Consider the following 16,687-nt stretch of genomic DNA (forward strand, 5'->3'; position numbering starts at 1 on the left):
CACTGACGGACTTTTTCCAGAATCTATTTGGGGGGTGGGGTTCCATCCTAATGAATATTCTGATTGCCATTTGTGTGGGTATACTCCTAATAGGAGCATGTGTTTGCTGTGGAATTCCCTGCATGAAAAGACTAATCAAAGATTTTATTGATGTATCTGTTACTGAAACCTTGTATCAAGATATTGAGATTGAAAAATTAATCTCAGATGACATTTTTTCTGAAGTATAGATTGAATGACTCACCAAGCTGAACATCCTTAGTGGAAGAGGTTGGGAGATGAAATGACACTATGCATACTACAAAATAGAATAAAAAGTATTAATAGGAGGGAAAATGTTAGAAAAATGTGTATTTGAATATATGTGAAATGCTAGTTTAAAAACAAAGTAGTATATAATGCATTTTATTCTATTAATCATATAACAGAAAGGATAAATTCATGTGTAAATGCAAGTAGTTTTGAAACTGCAGTGTGGCTTGTAGCAAATTGACCTCCGACCCTGGCAGTTGCTAGCTTAGCAAGTTTTAATGTTTATTCTTTTCACAAGTGATCATCTGCTGGGCCAGGAAATTAAATATGTGAAATAATGAAATCTTCTGCTCTTTCCCGCTGGGATGATTTGGCCTTGTATATGTGTTACTACGATAGCATGCAGCTGGTGGGAAAGTGTTACAGTGAACAAAGATGTGTATTAGAAGATTGAATCTGCTATTGTATTCAAACTGGTGTGAAACCTTGAAGAAGTAACTTTACAGAAAGACATTATGTCTGGCCAGGTGGATAGCAAGGCCGTATTGTTACCAGAGGAAAACTTTTTTAAAATATACAGCATCAGCAGTTTTTATAAATAGAGGACTGTAAGCAAAAGTGATGTAGATGCCCTGTGACATACCACATCAGTAAGGTGGGCACAGCTTGAATGTTTATAAAATTGTGTGCTTCCTGTTTCATGTTAGACAAAATTCTGTACTTGTACGTTTTTTGCCTCCTGGTGTACACTAGTAAACTTTTGAACCTGAACCTCCTGTGTATTGAATTCTTGATTTTATTTAACATGGAGCAGGGTTCAAATTGTTTTATCATGGTGTGGATGGGCGGAGAAATGGCGTAGAGGTTATGCTGAAGGAAGAGTATGCTAAGAGTGTTTTGGAGGTGAAAAGAGTGTCGCATAGAGTGAAGTTTATGAAGCTGGAAATTGATGGTGTAATGATAAATGTTGTTAGTACATATGCTCCAAAAGTTGGGTGTGCAATGGATGAGAAAGAAAAATTTTGGAGAGTTGGATGAAGTGGTGATGACTGTACCTAAGGGTGAGAGACTAGTGATTGGAGCAGATTTCAATGGGCATGTTGGTGAAGGGATTAGAGGAGATGAGGAAGTGATGGGTAGGTATGGTGTTAAGCAAAGGAATGCAGAAGGTCAGATGGTAGTGGATTTTGCGAAAAGGATGGGCATGGCTGTGGTGAATATGTATTTTAACAACAGGGAGGAGCATAGGGTGACATACAAGAGTGGAGGAAGATGCACACAGGTGGATTATATCTTATGTAGAAGGGCCAGTCTGAAGGAGATTGGAGACTGTAAACTGGTGGCAGGGGAAAGTGTAGTTAGGCAGCATAGGATGGTGGTTTGTAGGAAGACACTGGTGATCAAGAAGCGGAGGAGGAGTGTGAGGGCAGCACCAAGAATCAAATGGTTGAAATGGAAAAAGGGTAATTGTGAGGTGGAGTTCAGGGAAGAGTTAAGACAGGCACTGGGTGACAGTGAAGAGTTACCGAATAGCTGGGTAACTACAGCAGAGCTAGTAGGGGAGATGGCTAAAAAGGTGCTTGGTGTGACATCTGTGAAAGAGGAAGGAGGACAAGGAGACCTGGTGGTGGAATGAAGTAGTACAGGAGAGTATACAGAGAAAGAAGTTGGCGAAGAAGAAGTGGGATTGTCAGAGAGATGAAGAAAGTAGGCAAGAGTATAAGGAGATGAGGTGCATGGCAAAGAGGTGGAAAAGGCTAAGGATAACACGTATGAAGAGTTGTATGAAAGGTTGGACACTAAGGAGTGAGAAAAGGACCTGTACCAATTGGCTAGACAGAGGGACTGAGCTAGTAAAGATGTGCAGCAGGTAAGGGTGATAAAGGATAATGAAGGAAACGTACTCACAAGCGAAGAGAGTGTGTTGAGCAGATGGAAAGAGTACTTTAAGGGACTGATGAATGAAGAGAATGAGAGGGAGAGAAGGTTGGATGATGTGGGAATAGTGAATCATGAAGTGCAGTGGATTAGCAAGGAGGAACTAAGGATAGCTATGAAGAGGATGAAGAATGGACAGGCTGTTGGTCCAGATGACATACCCGAGGAAGCATTGATGTGTTTAGGTGAAATGGCAGTGTAGTTTTTAACTAGACTGTTTAATGAAATCTTGGAAAGTGAGAGGATGCCTGAGGAATGGAGAAAAAGTGTTTTAGTACCGATGTTTAAGAATAAGGGTGATGTGCAGAGCTGTAGTAACTACAGAGGGATTGAATTGATCAGTCACAGCATGAAGTTATGGGAAAGAGTAGTGGAAGCTAGGTTAAGAAGGGAGGTAATGATTAGTGATCAGCAGTATGGTTTCATGCCAGGAAAGAGCACTACAGATGCAATGTTTGCTCGGAGAGTGCTGATGGAGAAGTACAGAGAAGGTCAGAAGGAGCTGCATTGCGTCTTTATGGACTTAGAGAAAGCATATGACAGGGTGCCTACAAAGGAGTTGTGGTATTGTATGAGGAAGTCGGGAGTGTCAAAGAAGTATGTAAGAGTGGTACAGGATATGTACGAGGGTAGTGTGACAGCAGTGAGTTCTGTAGTGGGAGTGACGGATGCGTTTAAGGTGGAGGTGGGATTACATCAAGGATCAGCTCTGAGCCCCCTTCTTATTTGCAATGGTGATGGACAGGTTGACAGATGAGATCAGACAGGAGTCCCCGTGGATTATGATGTTTGCAGATGACATTGTGATCTGTAGCGAGAGTAGGGAACAGGTGGAGGAGACCCTGGAGAGGTGGAGATATGCTTTAGAGAGAAGAGGAATGAAGGTTAGCAGGACTAAGACAGAATATATGTGTGTGAATGAGAAGGAGGATCAAGGAATGGTGAGGATGCAGGGAGTAGAGGTGGCGAAGGTGGATGAGTTTAAATACTTGGGAACAACAGTTCAGAGTAACGGTGAGTGTGGACGAGAGGTGAAGAAGAGAGTACAGGCAGGATGAAGTGGGTGGAGAAGAGTGTCAGGAGTGATTTGTGACAGACGAGTACCAGTAAGAGTGAAAAGGAAGGTCTACAAGAGGGTAGCGAGACCAGCTATGTTATATGGGTTGAGACAGTGGCATTAACAAAAAGGCAGGAGTCAGAGCTGGACATGGCAGAGTTAAAGATGTTAAATTTGCAATGGATGTGAAGAGGGTGGACAGGATTAGGAATAAGTACATTAGAGGGTCAGCCCAGGTTGGAAGGTTTGGAAACAAAGACAGAGAGGCAAGATTACATTGGTTTGGACATGTGCTGAGGAGGAATGCTGAGTATATTGGGAAAAAGATGCTAAGGATGAAGCTGCCAGGTAACAGCAGGAGAGGAAGGCCTAAGACAAGGTTCATGGATTTGGTGAGAGAGGACATGCAGGTGGTTGGTGTGACAGAGCAAGATGCAGAGGACAGGAAGTAATGGAAACAGATGATAATGGGAGCAGCCAAAAGAAGAAGAATAAAAAATATAAATGCATAAAAACAGAAATTAAAATAAAAATAATATCCACATAGACACACTATTTCTTAATGTTCCTATTCTTTAAAATTGGCTTGAGGGGTATTGAATCATTTAGTCCATATCTCCCCTATAAGCACCAAGCCTAAAAATCCATCTTAACTCTGCTAACTCTGTGTTATTAACCACATCACCTTACCTCTCATTGGCCATTTGTACCTGAAGTACCTGAAATAAAAAACTATGTTCTGTACCCTCAAATAAATTATGTTTGGCCAATGCAATGTATTCTTCTCCCCTTCTCATGCAGTACATGTGGTCTCTAATACATTCTTTTAACTGACGGTTCGTTTTACCAACATAAAATCTGAAACATTTGACACAGGATGCTAAGGTACTTGGTATTGCAATTAGACCTAGTTCTAATCTCTCCGAGATGACCCATTTCAGGATGTCTAAAAAAATCTTGATTGGTATATCTATATATCTATATATATATATATATATATATATATATATATATATACACACACACATTAATTACAGCTGCTTTTAGTGCCCACATATATACATATATATCTCACAAAAAAAAAGTCCAAAAGCTGCTCTTTCAAACTTTATTGAGACAACACAAGGTTTAACGCTTTCATTCCAATTAAGGAACTTAATCAGAACAATATAAAATTGAAATCTACAGTTTAAATAGCCAAAATAAACCAATGAGATTATCAAAGCAAAAAGCACATGACTGCCTAAAATCACATTATAAAAAAAAAATTATAAAAACTAAATAACATAATTCTTAAGTTTTAAAACTGGTGCAAGAGAACAGTCATTTAAGCGAGGTGGAGACAAAGCATTCAAACAAATTTGCCATTTTAATTCCTGTTGAGTGAGATGTTCATCAGTTATTTTTCCTTGTACATCTTTTTTGACCTGTTGTATAACTAAAAACCGAAAGTATGTGCAGGGTTAACACTAACATGCTTATATTACGCATTAGTTCTTCTTTGTTTTCTGATATCCAGAACATTTGGACTTTTTTTTTGTCATATTCTTGGTTTGTTCCTTTGGATATTAGGCTTATACACATATCTACATATATATATATATATATATGTATATATATATATATATATATATATATATATATATATATATATATATATATATATATATATACATATATATATATATATATATATATATATATATATATATATATATACACACACACACACACACACACACACACACACACACACACACACACACACGCACATGCACACAAGCACACAAGCACACACACACACCACCCCAACTCTGCGATGCTCTATTCCCACTGCTTATGATCTTGCATGGACTTAACTCCAGCAGAAGTGATCAAATGGGATTCTATCACTTCATCTAGTGTGAAAAAAAAAATCTGATGTTGTGAACGTTTGATTATATGCACATCACACACACACATATATATATATATATATATATATACATACATATATATATACGTACACATATATATATATATATATATATATATATATATATACACACACACACACATATATATATATATATATATATACACAAATATATAAAACAGATATGAAAATATGTGTGTGTGTGTGTGTGTGTGTGTGTGTGTGTGTGTGTGTGTGTATATATATATATATATATATATATATATATATATATATATATATATATATATATATATATATTGTGAGGGTGCATGAGGACTGCCTTTTTGCATAAAAATGTTTTTGTTTAACAGTCTTGGGACTGTGACCTCCTAGTGTGTGTGTGTGTGTGTGTGTGTGTGTGTGTGTGAACGCATACGTAGATATGTGCTTCTTAAACAGCACACAATTACTCATAGCAAATCCCAGAATAAGTTACTCCTCATCAATCTTGGGGCATCTCCAAACATGTGGTCTTCCAGCAAAGATGTGGAAGGGTATGGACTCATCATCCTTGTCTTACAGAAAGTGGACACAAGACTTAGCAAATCAAAGGATTTCATCAGTAACAAAGAATCACAAACTCCAGTACTTAGGGGAGTGTAACGCCAGTGCTGGCCATTAGGGGATCACGAATCAGTGTTAAATTGTAAAAGGCTTGGAGGTGAAAAAGGACGGTGTCAAGCCTTGTGTGATTTAAATAATTAGCTCACTGTGTATGCACAAAAGACCCAAACTCCCATCAGACATAAACCTTCTGTTTGATATTTAGGCCTTGAAACAAAAGCATTGCAGTGGTATAACCCAAAAGACCATCCTCATATTGGCTGGGACTGCTGTACTATGTGGACCCGAGGACTGGACCTAAATGGAATCCCTGGCCGTGATTACTCTGATCCATAAATGTCTGACTAAAACGTTCAGTCTCCAAGTTCAGTCTTGCTACTCACAGACTCCAGCTGATCATTTAAAGACATGGCAGAGCAAAAAGCTTAGAATGCACCTCTATGGTAGCAGCCAAGTGTGGACTTTCACCAAATCCAAGATCCTTGACACTGGCTGAGGAATGGCCTCACCTCAAGTTCTTGCCAGTTAAGAGTAAATGCACGATTTGAAAGACTAGATAACTTTTAAACTTACCTCAAGGAAACAATTTGGGCATTTTGGTGTTGATAAAAAAAAAATCCAAGTCAAGCTGAAACCTTCTTTCTTTGCATTGTATGATCACAGTGAAGTAGTGAATGGCATTTTAAAATTATCATGGGAAAGCAGCATATAGCATCTCCTTCTTGAAAAAAAGAAATGGAACACAAACTAAGAGAAAATAACATACATAGACAGATACTTTTTGGAGAAATATCTATGAAGATCATGTGAAACATAAAAAAAGATGCTAAATGGATAGAAGTAAAAGAAAAAATAAGAAGTTCAAATGTACAGGATATGAAATGGGATGAAGTATCAGGCAGACAGATTGAAACAAAGTGAAGAAAAGCCTCTAAATGGAAAACCCGAGGCCCAGATGCAGTACCTAACTTCTGACTATAAGTATTAACATCTTTGCAAGAAGATTTTGGCCATGAGTAAGAACTATTTATATGTGTACCGAACAGTCAGCAGCCTGATAACAGGAAAAACAATGCTCCTACTTAAGCACAAACCTACAAGCTACCCTAAAAGCTACAGACCAATAACTTGCCTTCCAATGACGTACAAACTATATACCGGAATTGATGCTGACAGAGTTTATAGTCATTTAGAAGAAAACTCAATTATGGCAATAGAACAAAAGGGTAATGAAAGAAAGTCATATGGAACAAAGGATCATTTGTTGTTAAATAAAGTCAAAGTGGAGAACTGTAAAAAGGGGAAGAATCTAAGTATGGCATGGATAGACTACAAAAAAGCATTTCACAGTATCCCACATTCATGGATAAGAGAGTGCTTAAAATGTATAAGGTACACCCTACGCTGATAAACTACATCACAGCATCCATAAAACAGATCTGAAGAAGGACTATTCAAGTTAGAAAGTGCTCACCTGTTATACATTTTTTACTGTCTGTATTAAAGTATACTTCCTACCTCAATTTGGTGGATGCACAGTGCTTTATTATTGATACATTTATATATATATATATATATATATATATATATATATATATAGATATAGATATATATATATATATATAGAGAGAGAGAGAGAGACAAATACATATATATATATATATATATATATATATATATATATATACACACATTTATTTATATATACATATACATTTATATATATATATATATATATATATATATATATATATATTTTTTTTAAATATATATTTATATGTGTAGATATATATATATATATATATATATATATATATATATATACATATATACATAGATACACACACACACACACACACACTCACACACACACACACATACACACACACACACACACACACAGGTCTACTTCTAAATCCTGAAATCCCACAAGGCCGAAAACAACGAATGGCTGAAATCCCTAACGGTCAATTTTTCAAAAGACAAGTAAACACTTGCCCAAAACTTCAAGGAACCATATCAGACTATGTAAAACCCACCTAGGTGGAGGGCTATATCCCCCCGCCCCCATACCTCCTAACTATACAGAACAACTGCAGTGGGGAAAAGGGCACATTTCCCATGTTGGGCAAGTTTTTTACTTGCCCTGTTGTGAACAATAGTCCCTTCGGGATTTCAATAGCCTGTTATTTTCTTCTCGCGAAAATAATGTTCTGTCTTGTAAGATTTCAGGATTTAGAAGTAGACCCATATATACACAAATATGTACACTTTTTTTTTTTTTTTTTGAGTTTTCCTTCATATTATAGGAGCATTTCTCTCTGGGTCCCCTCTATAAACAGGCTTTTCCCAGTGGGCCAACCAAGATAACACAACACAGATAAATTAAATATGTACCTCTGCAGTATATACTAGTGTAATTAATATTATGTATATATTACAAAGAGTGGGTAAGCAAAGCAGCATTAGACTGCTCAGTGATCAACACCCACCAATGGGACTTAGCCGCTTTGTATGCATTAAACACTACTCAGACTGGTGTACAGTTTCCACTGAGGTTCACTATAATCCTATGTACTACATGCAATTTGGTTTATGAAAACTTGTAAAAGAGATATTACCTGTTTGTAATCTGGATACATAATCTTGCCAATTTCAGGTCTCACAGTTGTGACTGCAAAAAAATAATAATAAATAAATAAATAAATAAATAAATAAATAGATAAATGAAATAAAACAAAACAAAGTACAGCTCAAGGCTACAATGAATTCCACACCTTGAAGTTACATTCACCAAGAAGCACCTAAGGCAACATGTGAACTTTACAAATGTAATCCAATGTACTTTATACAAATAGCTAGCTGCATGCTGGTTTATCTTTTTTTCTGAATCAAAGCTCCATTTGCCTGACTGGCTTACATGTTATCTTCCATCTTTGCAAAGATTACTCTTTGTACTCCAGATTCTTACCATCTTGAAGGAATCAGCTGTTTTTAAACTGGCCAATCCACCAGAAATAAACGAATACGATACTGTCATCAATACTGAAACTACACAAAACTATCCCCCCAAGGCTTTCGTATGTTAGCTAAATTCTTATCCACCCCATACTGCCTTTTTAGACAATGCCAGTTTTCTAAAGCTTCCAACATAACAAAATAAAATTTGGGTAACAAAGGTATAGGTGCGTAATACTAGGAACTTTAAAAACTCCATCCCTAGAAGCACTCCTTATCCTTGAAACACTGACATATGCATTGTCACAGAGACCGGATTCAAGACCAGTGAGAGCAGTGCAGGGCTTCAATACCTTCAGGTCCGCCATATTAGATGGAGGTACTAAAGGCGGTCATGTCTTCATATTCTTAAAAAAACTTTCACATCAGGACTCAAACAAGATTATGACCTGAAACTCCTCCACCTTCATCTTACCATTAACAAAACCCATTATCATATCATAGCTAACTATACGACTTTCCCTATGTCGCCCTAAGCACCATACCTTATACACAACTAGTATGAAGTCTCTATGCATTAAGTTAAACACCATTCTCATAGGAGACTTCAACCACCCCTCTGTTAACTGGGAGACTTGTACATTCTCAAGCATGTACCCCAACCAGGAACAATAAAATTGTGGACTGGATCCTTACCAATATGAATCAGCTTTGCTCCCCACTAGCTTTAACTTCCTCCCTGGTCAAATTGGACCATAAAGTAGTCCCGTTTACCTTAAAACTGAAACTGAAAGTATCTTCGAATACCCTGGTATTTAGAGATTATGCCAAGGCTAATCTTCTAAAACCGAGTGATGACATGGCTAAATTCAAAATCCCCCTCCATCTTGACAACTTCACTGTTTATGGAGAATCCTTTACCAAAAAAAATGCTATGCACATGTATATGGCTGCACAGACACATCTGTCCTCCTCAGAAGTAAATTCAAAGCAAAATTAAAAAATAAACCTCAGGATAGAACCCAAATATAAATAAGGTATATAACAAAAGGAAATAAAAAAAACTTATTGCATGCAAAAGTAAATTTAACTCTCAAGATGTCAATAACACCCTTGCTAAACTTAACAAGGAAATCCAGACCCTGATCATATCAAAAAGCCAAATACAAGAAAAAAATACCCATCCAGGTGAAGGATGACTACAAAGCCTTTTTCAACTATGTTAGAAATCTGGGAAACAATGCCCAGCACTGCGCACATAAAGAACATCACATACTTGGTTCCATAGGACATAGCCAATCTACTATCAGGAAAATTTAGCTTAAACTCCATCCCCTCCTGTATTACAAGACCACATAACTACAAGTCCCCCCCCCCTCAAATCTGCCAAGAACAAGTTTTCAAGACATTATCCAAAGTCAAGCCCACTACTTCTATTGGGCCAGATAACATACTGCATCTAAAGTCAAAAACAATACTTCTACTGGGCCAGATAACATACCGGCCTGCTTACTGGTCAGCCAGAAACATGACTTGTCAGACCTTCTACAAAGATTATTAAATATCAGCCTCCAAACAGACTTCATACCCGATGAATGGAGAACAGCAACAATCATCCCCTGGCACAAAGGTGGGGATGTCGATGGACTTGGGTAATTATAAACCCTGAAGCCTGACCAGCTTCCTCCGTAAGGCTATGGACATGATAATCATGTAATTAATAAATAAGGACATACTGTAGGTAACTTACAATATCTCCACTTACACTAGTTCAGATTCTTCAAAGACAGATCCTGCCTACTCAACCTGGTCAGCTTCTTCCATAAGAGTATGAAAGCAATGGATGAGGGAAAAATCAGTACATCTGCATTTCTAGAACCAAGAAAGGCATCTGACACCATCCCACACATTGGTATCATAAACTCTCCCAGCTAACGTAACTCCCTATGTAACTCACTGGATAGCAAAATGTCTCACAAACAGAACCCATGAAATTAAAGTGGGCAGCTCTACATCCTCCAAACGACCTATCAATAGAGGTGAACCCCCGGGTTCATAGGTTGGTACTAGGCTATCGGCCCTAGGGCCTATACAAGCCTAGCCATAACAATTCCCTGGATATTTCTTCCCACAATATTTACTTCCCTGGACCTCTGTCTAGCACGGCGCTATGATCCCCGGGGTGAATTTCCTATCTCCCATCCAATCGTCAAGGTTCCTTTAGAAGAGGGCCAAAGAGGCGCTCTGCTTGACATGTACGGGCAGTCTATTCCAGAGCCTGGGAGTCTCTGGGTCAGGAACCTATCCCTCCAGCATGTTTTGTTCATTGTGATGACAAGGTTTAGATCCCTGGAGCGTGTGCCTCTGAGGGATTGGGACTTCTTTAAGTGTAGCATGTCCAACAGCTCTGGGTTTGACATGGCCTTGTATGTTAAGCAGAGATCGCCTCTGAGTAGACAATATGCGACAGAGAATAGCTGAAGTTGTTTTAGATGGTCAGCATAGGGCATCTGCTTTAGGCCCGTGATTCTTTTAGTAAGGTGATTCTTTTAGTGAGGTGTTTCTGCGGCATTTCCAGTTGTTGGAGATGTCTTGAGAGGTACATACCAAACGGGGCATTGTATTCTATAATGGGTCTAATGAGGGATGAGTACAGTGGGACAATGACCTCCTTTTTTCTGGATGAAAAGCCCTTAGTGATGGGGTGTGCACATAGAAGGATTTCCTGACTGTTGTGACAATGTGGTTATCGAAGGTGAGACCACTGTCCACGTGTGTCTCTAAGTCTCTTATCACACTTTCATTGTTTAGTGTACTGCCACCTATGTGGTAATTCACGGGTACATGTTTTTTCCCAAAAGGGGATAACAAGAAGGTATGTACTCACCATAACGTTCGATGTATGTAGTCCATCTCTCCTCACATTCTTACCCGTGGGTTCGGAGCCGAATATTGGCTCCGACTCTGCCGATTTTACTAGCTCAAAGTCTCTCATTGGCTGGGCCAAGTGGGTATCCCATGGTGCACTGCTCCACATCCCCAGATCTAGTTTGCTGTGAAAATCATTTATACTCCATACACACATCACATCCATATAAAGAATAAACTAATCAAAGGGACTCTGTAGATGACAACCTAAACTCCAAATCCACCAGGAAGGGGGAAGGTGGGAGGGTAAGTAAGAATGTGAGGTGAGATGGACTACATACATCGAACGTTATGGTGAGTACATAACTTCTTGATGTTATGTAGTCCTATCTCGCCTACATTCTTACCCATGGGACAGCGTCCCTAGCACTTACATCCTGGGTGGCTCATAGGAAAATACTCCTGAGAACTGTGGAGCCAAAGGAAGACCTGCCCCTGGAGACCACGTCCAATTTGTAATGAGAAACAAAAGTGTGAGAAGCCCAAGTAGCTGCAGCACATGTATCATCCATTGACAATCTAGCTTGATAGGCTGTGGATGTAGAATCAGCCCGAGTAGAATGCGCCTTGACTGGAAATGGCAGATTTTTACTTCCTGCCTGATAGATGAAAGAGATACAACTGGCTATCCATCTAGACAGCGTGACCTTGGATACCGGAGAACCCATTCGGTTTTCCGAAAAGTAGACAAAGAGTTGGTCAGACTTCCGGATATCTTTTGTCCGGTGTAGATAGAAGCGTAACTGTCTATGTATATCCAATTGGTGAAATCTAAATTCTGCCTTGTTAGAAAAGTGGGAGAAGAAAACAGGCAACTCAATGGACTGATTCATGTTAGACACTGAAGCCACTTTAGGAAGGAACGAGGGGTTAGGTCTAAGAGAGACCCTATCTTTATGGAAGATTAAATATGGGGGTTTGATGGAGAGGGCTTGAATTTCCAAAACCCGCCTCACTGATGTGACTGCTGTTAAGAATGCTGTTTTGCATGTCAAGAATTTTAATTAACAGGTAGCTGCAGGCTCAAATGGTGGTAAAGTAAGGGCTTGTAGAACAAAATTGAGATCCCAGGGCATGAGAGGTTCGGACACTAAGGAATGCTTTGCATAGTCTGTGAGCCATGAGACTAGGTTCATTCGCTACATGGAAATTAGATATCACCGCCAGCTGAACTTTGATGGTAGCTGATGTGGACCCCTGATAGAAAAACGTAGACAAGAACTCCAAAACTGAATCTATTGGAGCTGTGTAAGGATCAATGCCTCTAGTATGTGCCCAGATAGAGAACCTTTTCCATTTACTAGAATAAATCTTTCTAGTGGATGGTTTATGAGAGGACGATAATATATGGACCACTTCCAGTGAAAAATTATGATGTCTGACTAACAATGGAAGTGGAGTAGCCAGGCTGTCAACCGGAGGGTCGTCAGAGAGGGGTGGTACTGTCCCAACATGTGTGTCAGTAAATCTGGTTGAGGGTCCAGAGTCCAAGGAGTGTCCACAACGTATGGTTGAAGAAAGGGGAACCAGACTTGACGAGGCCAGTGTGGAGCAATCAGAATCATTCTGCTTCCCAAGGATTGCGCTTTCTGAATCACCCTTGACAGCAGGGGAAATGGAGGGAAAGCATAAAGCAGACTGGAGGGCCAATCGTGAACCAGAGCGTCCCTGGGTGATTCCCCCTGTGGGGGGATCAGCGTGAAGTAGTTGCCGCATTTTGCATTGAGGGGGCTGGCAAAAAGGTTGCAGCAAGGCTGACCCCATCTGCTGAAAATTCGCTCTGCAACCAGACGATTCAGGGTCCACTCATAAGGCATCAGGATAGCTCTGCATAGCCTGTCCGCTATTACGTTGGACTTCCTCGGAATGTGCGTTGCCACCAGAAACTGTTGGGAAGCTATTGTCCAATGCCACACTCGCATAGCCTCTCTGCACAGAGCGTAAGACCGGGTCCCCCCCTTGCTTGTTGAGATACCACACTACTGACATGTTGTCTGAGTGTATCGTAATCGTCCCTAGGGGAAGAACCTTCTGAAGTGCCTGCAATGCAAGAAGCACTGCTCTCATCTCCAGGGCGTTTATATACAAATGTATCTCGTGTTCCTGCCACGTGCCTTGGACTGTCCTGCCAAGATAATGCCCCCCACCCCAGGCATCCGTGGTCACCGTGGCAATAGGGACGGATGGAATGAAGGGCTTTCCCCCATTCAAATTGTTGGTGCACAGCCACCAACGGAGGTCCTGCTTGCACCTGTCTGTGAGTAAGATGGGATGAGATAGTTGGAGTCTTTGGAGAGACCACTGAACAAAGAGGAGCCATTGAAGAAGTCTCATGTGTAATCTCGCTAGAGGGACCAACATGATAGTTGCTGCCATGGCCCCTAGGAGTTGAAGAACCAGTCTTGCCTTCACTTGTCTCAGGGGCATCAGCATGTGTATTTGTTGTTGTAATACTGTGATCCTTTCTTGTGGTAAGAATGCTTGCATTCGAATGGTGTCTAAATATGCTCCTATAAAGGTGACACGCTGTGAGGGCAATAAGGCAGATTTTTCCCAATTTATTGTTATGCCCAGCTGGTGACACAGATTGATGGTAGCATCCCTGGTTTGAACTAGTTGATGCCTGGTGGGGGCGGTAAGGAGCCAGTCGTCCAGGTACCGAAACACCTGGAATCCCTGATGTCTCAAGTGAGCCGTCACCACTGCCATATATTTGGTGAACACCCTGGGGGCTGTGGTGAGACCAAAGGGCAGGGCTCGAAACTGGAAGTGACTGGCTGCCAGCTGGAAGCGTAGGTGACTCCTGGATGCTGTGTCCATTTTGACATGGTAGTACGCATCCTTGAGGTCAATGGAGCACAACCATACCTCCTCTCCCAACAATGGGAGAATCGATTGTAGTGTGACCATATGGAAGTTGGACTTGTGTACGTGATTGTTGAGTTGACTGAGATCTAATATGGGTCTCAGGTCCCTTGTTCTTTTCGGCACCAAAAAGAATCTTGAGTAAGGCCCTAATCTGATTTGATCTGAGGGGACACGTTGGAGGGCTCCTTTTTCTAGCAGCTGGGAGACCTCTGAGGCTGCTAGATCCCTTTGACTGTGTGGAACATCTGGGATTTTCTTGATTGGCGGGGGTACTGAAGAGAATGGAATGAGGTAACCTCCAGAAATTATCCGTAATACCCATCGGTCCTGGGTAATGCTCTCCCAGGCTTCCGGGTATAAGGAAATTCGACCCCCGACTGGCTCCGGATAAGCACAATTGGGTACACCGTCAGGAACGAGAGTATGGAGAGCCACGGAAGGAGTCGCGGTCTCCCAAGTTGCGGGGCCCCCTCTGCCTCTGGGGCGACGTCTCCCTGAATAACCCCCCTCCCCTGCTTCTGGAGGGGGATTCACCTTGTGCGGCAGGAAAAAACCTCTGTGATTTCTTGAGCCACATCTTACCCCCCCCCCCCGCTGGGCCTTGGGATAAGGCCTAGAGGAAAGGGAAAAACGGACCCCTATGGCAGACAGGGTCTTTCCCACTTGCTCGCACCTGGTGAGGGTGTCTTTCACTTTGGTCCCAAACAAGGAGGAACCGTCAAAAGGGCCGTCAGTGAAGGAAGACTTGAAGGCCTCTGCAAAGTGACACAGGCGCAGCCAGGCTTGCCTTCTAAGGGTGAACCCTGATCTTTCTGCCCTACTTGCTCCCTCTGCTGCATACGAAATGAGCCGCATGGTCGAGTTAGCAATGGAGTTGAGGGTAGAGACGTGGGCGTTAACCATCTGAGCCACCACCTCAGGTATGTTACCCGCAAGAGTATCTCCCAACTCTTTGAGGAGATCTCTCTGGAGCCGAGTGAAGTGAGACAGATAATTCAGCGACCGTAGAGTGAAGATTGCTGAAGATAGGGTATGCTTCCCGTACCGATCCATGGTCCTAGACTCCTTGTTAGGAGGATGGACGGATGAAGAAGACTCTGCTACTTCTTTCTGGGTGGCTGCCGCCACCACCATGGCATCTACAGGGACTCCTTTCAACAGAAACTCTTTGCCCTGGGAAGCGGAAAGAAATATGTTGGGACGCCTGGGCACAGGCTCCACAGAATCGGGGTTTTCCAACCCTGGTCGACAAATGAGGTCAAGAAGTTCGTCGAAGGGTGGAGACACTCAGGAGGTGGAGGGCTGAGCGCCAAAAGCCTTAAGGAATACTGACTCCTCCTCGGAAGGAGCTTAGGAAGGCCAGTCACCTCTGTTTCAGTATCTCCAGGATATCGGAGAAGGAAACATCATCAGAGGATGACTTGGGGGACCCCTCCAATTCCTCGAGGTCAGTATCTGAGGTGAGAGACTCATCCTGGGAGTCTATGTGCTTCCTCTTGCACAATTTCTTTCTAGGAGGCTCCTCAGGCACGAACTCTGGGAGACCCTCAGAAAGTTGGGGACCGCTCGTGGGGGTATCCTTAGGGCTTGGCGCTCTACTGACAAAGGATAGGTGAGTGTCAGAGGCTCTCGCCGGGGTGGTAGGGGACGGAATGACTGACCCGGGTGATGTAGCTGATGATCTGGCCAGCGCTCTACATGGCTTCAAAGGCTGGACCCCTGAGTCCGAGGACCGGCCAGCCTCAGAGGCCACAACCGGGATCCCACAAGCCGATGCACCGAGTGGGAGACTCGGAACCGACAGATGTCCCGAAGTATCCCCCTCGGGCCTGACTGAAGAGACCAGAGTCTCGAACCCTGTGGACGGAAACGACATGGTCGGAGCAGAGGTCAGCACCGACAGACCCTGAGGGGGTATCAGAGCCGGCGTAGGAACATCACTCTGAGCAGAGCATAACGGCTCCGACAACAAGGATGTGCTCGGAGGAGGAGGAATCATCGAAACGGTCATAGGAACTGGCTCTGGAGCCGAGTGGGTCAGAGCCGAGAACAATTTAGCCAACACCGGCGACTGCAGGAGCCTCTGCACCACCCTATCAACATCCAAATCAGAAAGCCTGGAGGATTTGGAGAAGAGCGATGGAGATTGGGATCTCGTGTCAGGT

General features: G+C 41.8%; 1 protein-coding gene across 1 annotated transcript in view; it reads right to left on the minus strand.

Moving 5' to 3' along the window:
* Positions 1 to 16,687, minus strand: part of GTPBP10 (GTP binding protein 10) — a 904,437-nt gene that overhangs the window by 534,656 nt on the left and 353,094 nt on the right. Inside the window, exon 6 of the mRNA XM_044067527.1 lies at positions 8,390 to 8,442. Coding sequence (XP_043923462.1) covers positions 8,390 to 8,442 — 53 coding nt within the window. The remainder of the gene's footprint in view (positions 1 to 8,389; positions 8,443 to 16,687) is intronic.

This window comes from Protopterus annectens, chromosome 3.part1 (genome assembly GCF_019279795.1).
Source record: "Protopterus annectens isolate FY-2018-M chromosome 3.part1, PAN1.0, whole genome shotgun sequence".
Classification (NCBI taxonomy): domain Eukaryota; kingdom Metazoa; phylum Chordata; order Ceratodontiformes; family Protopteridae; genus Protopterus; species Protopterus annectens.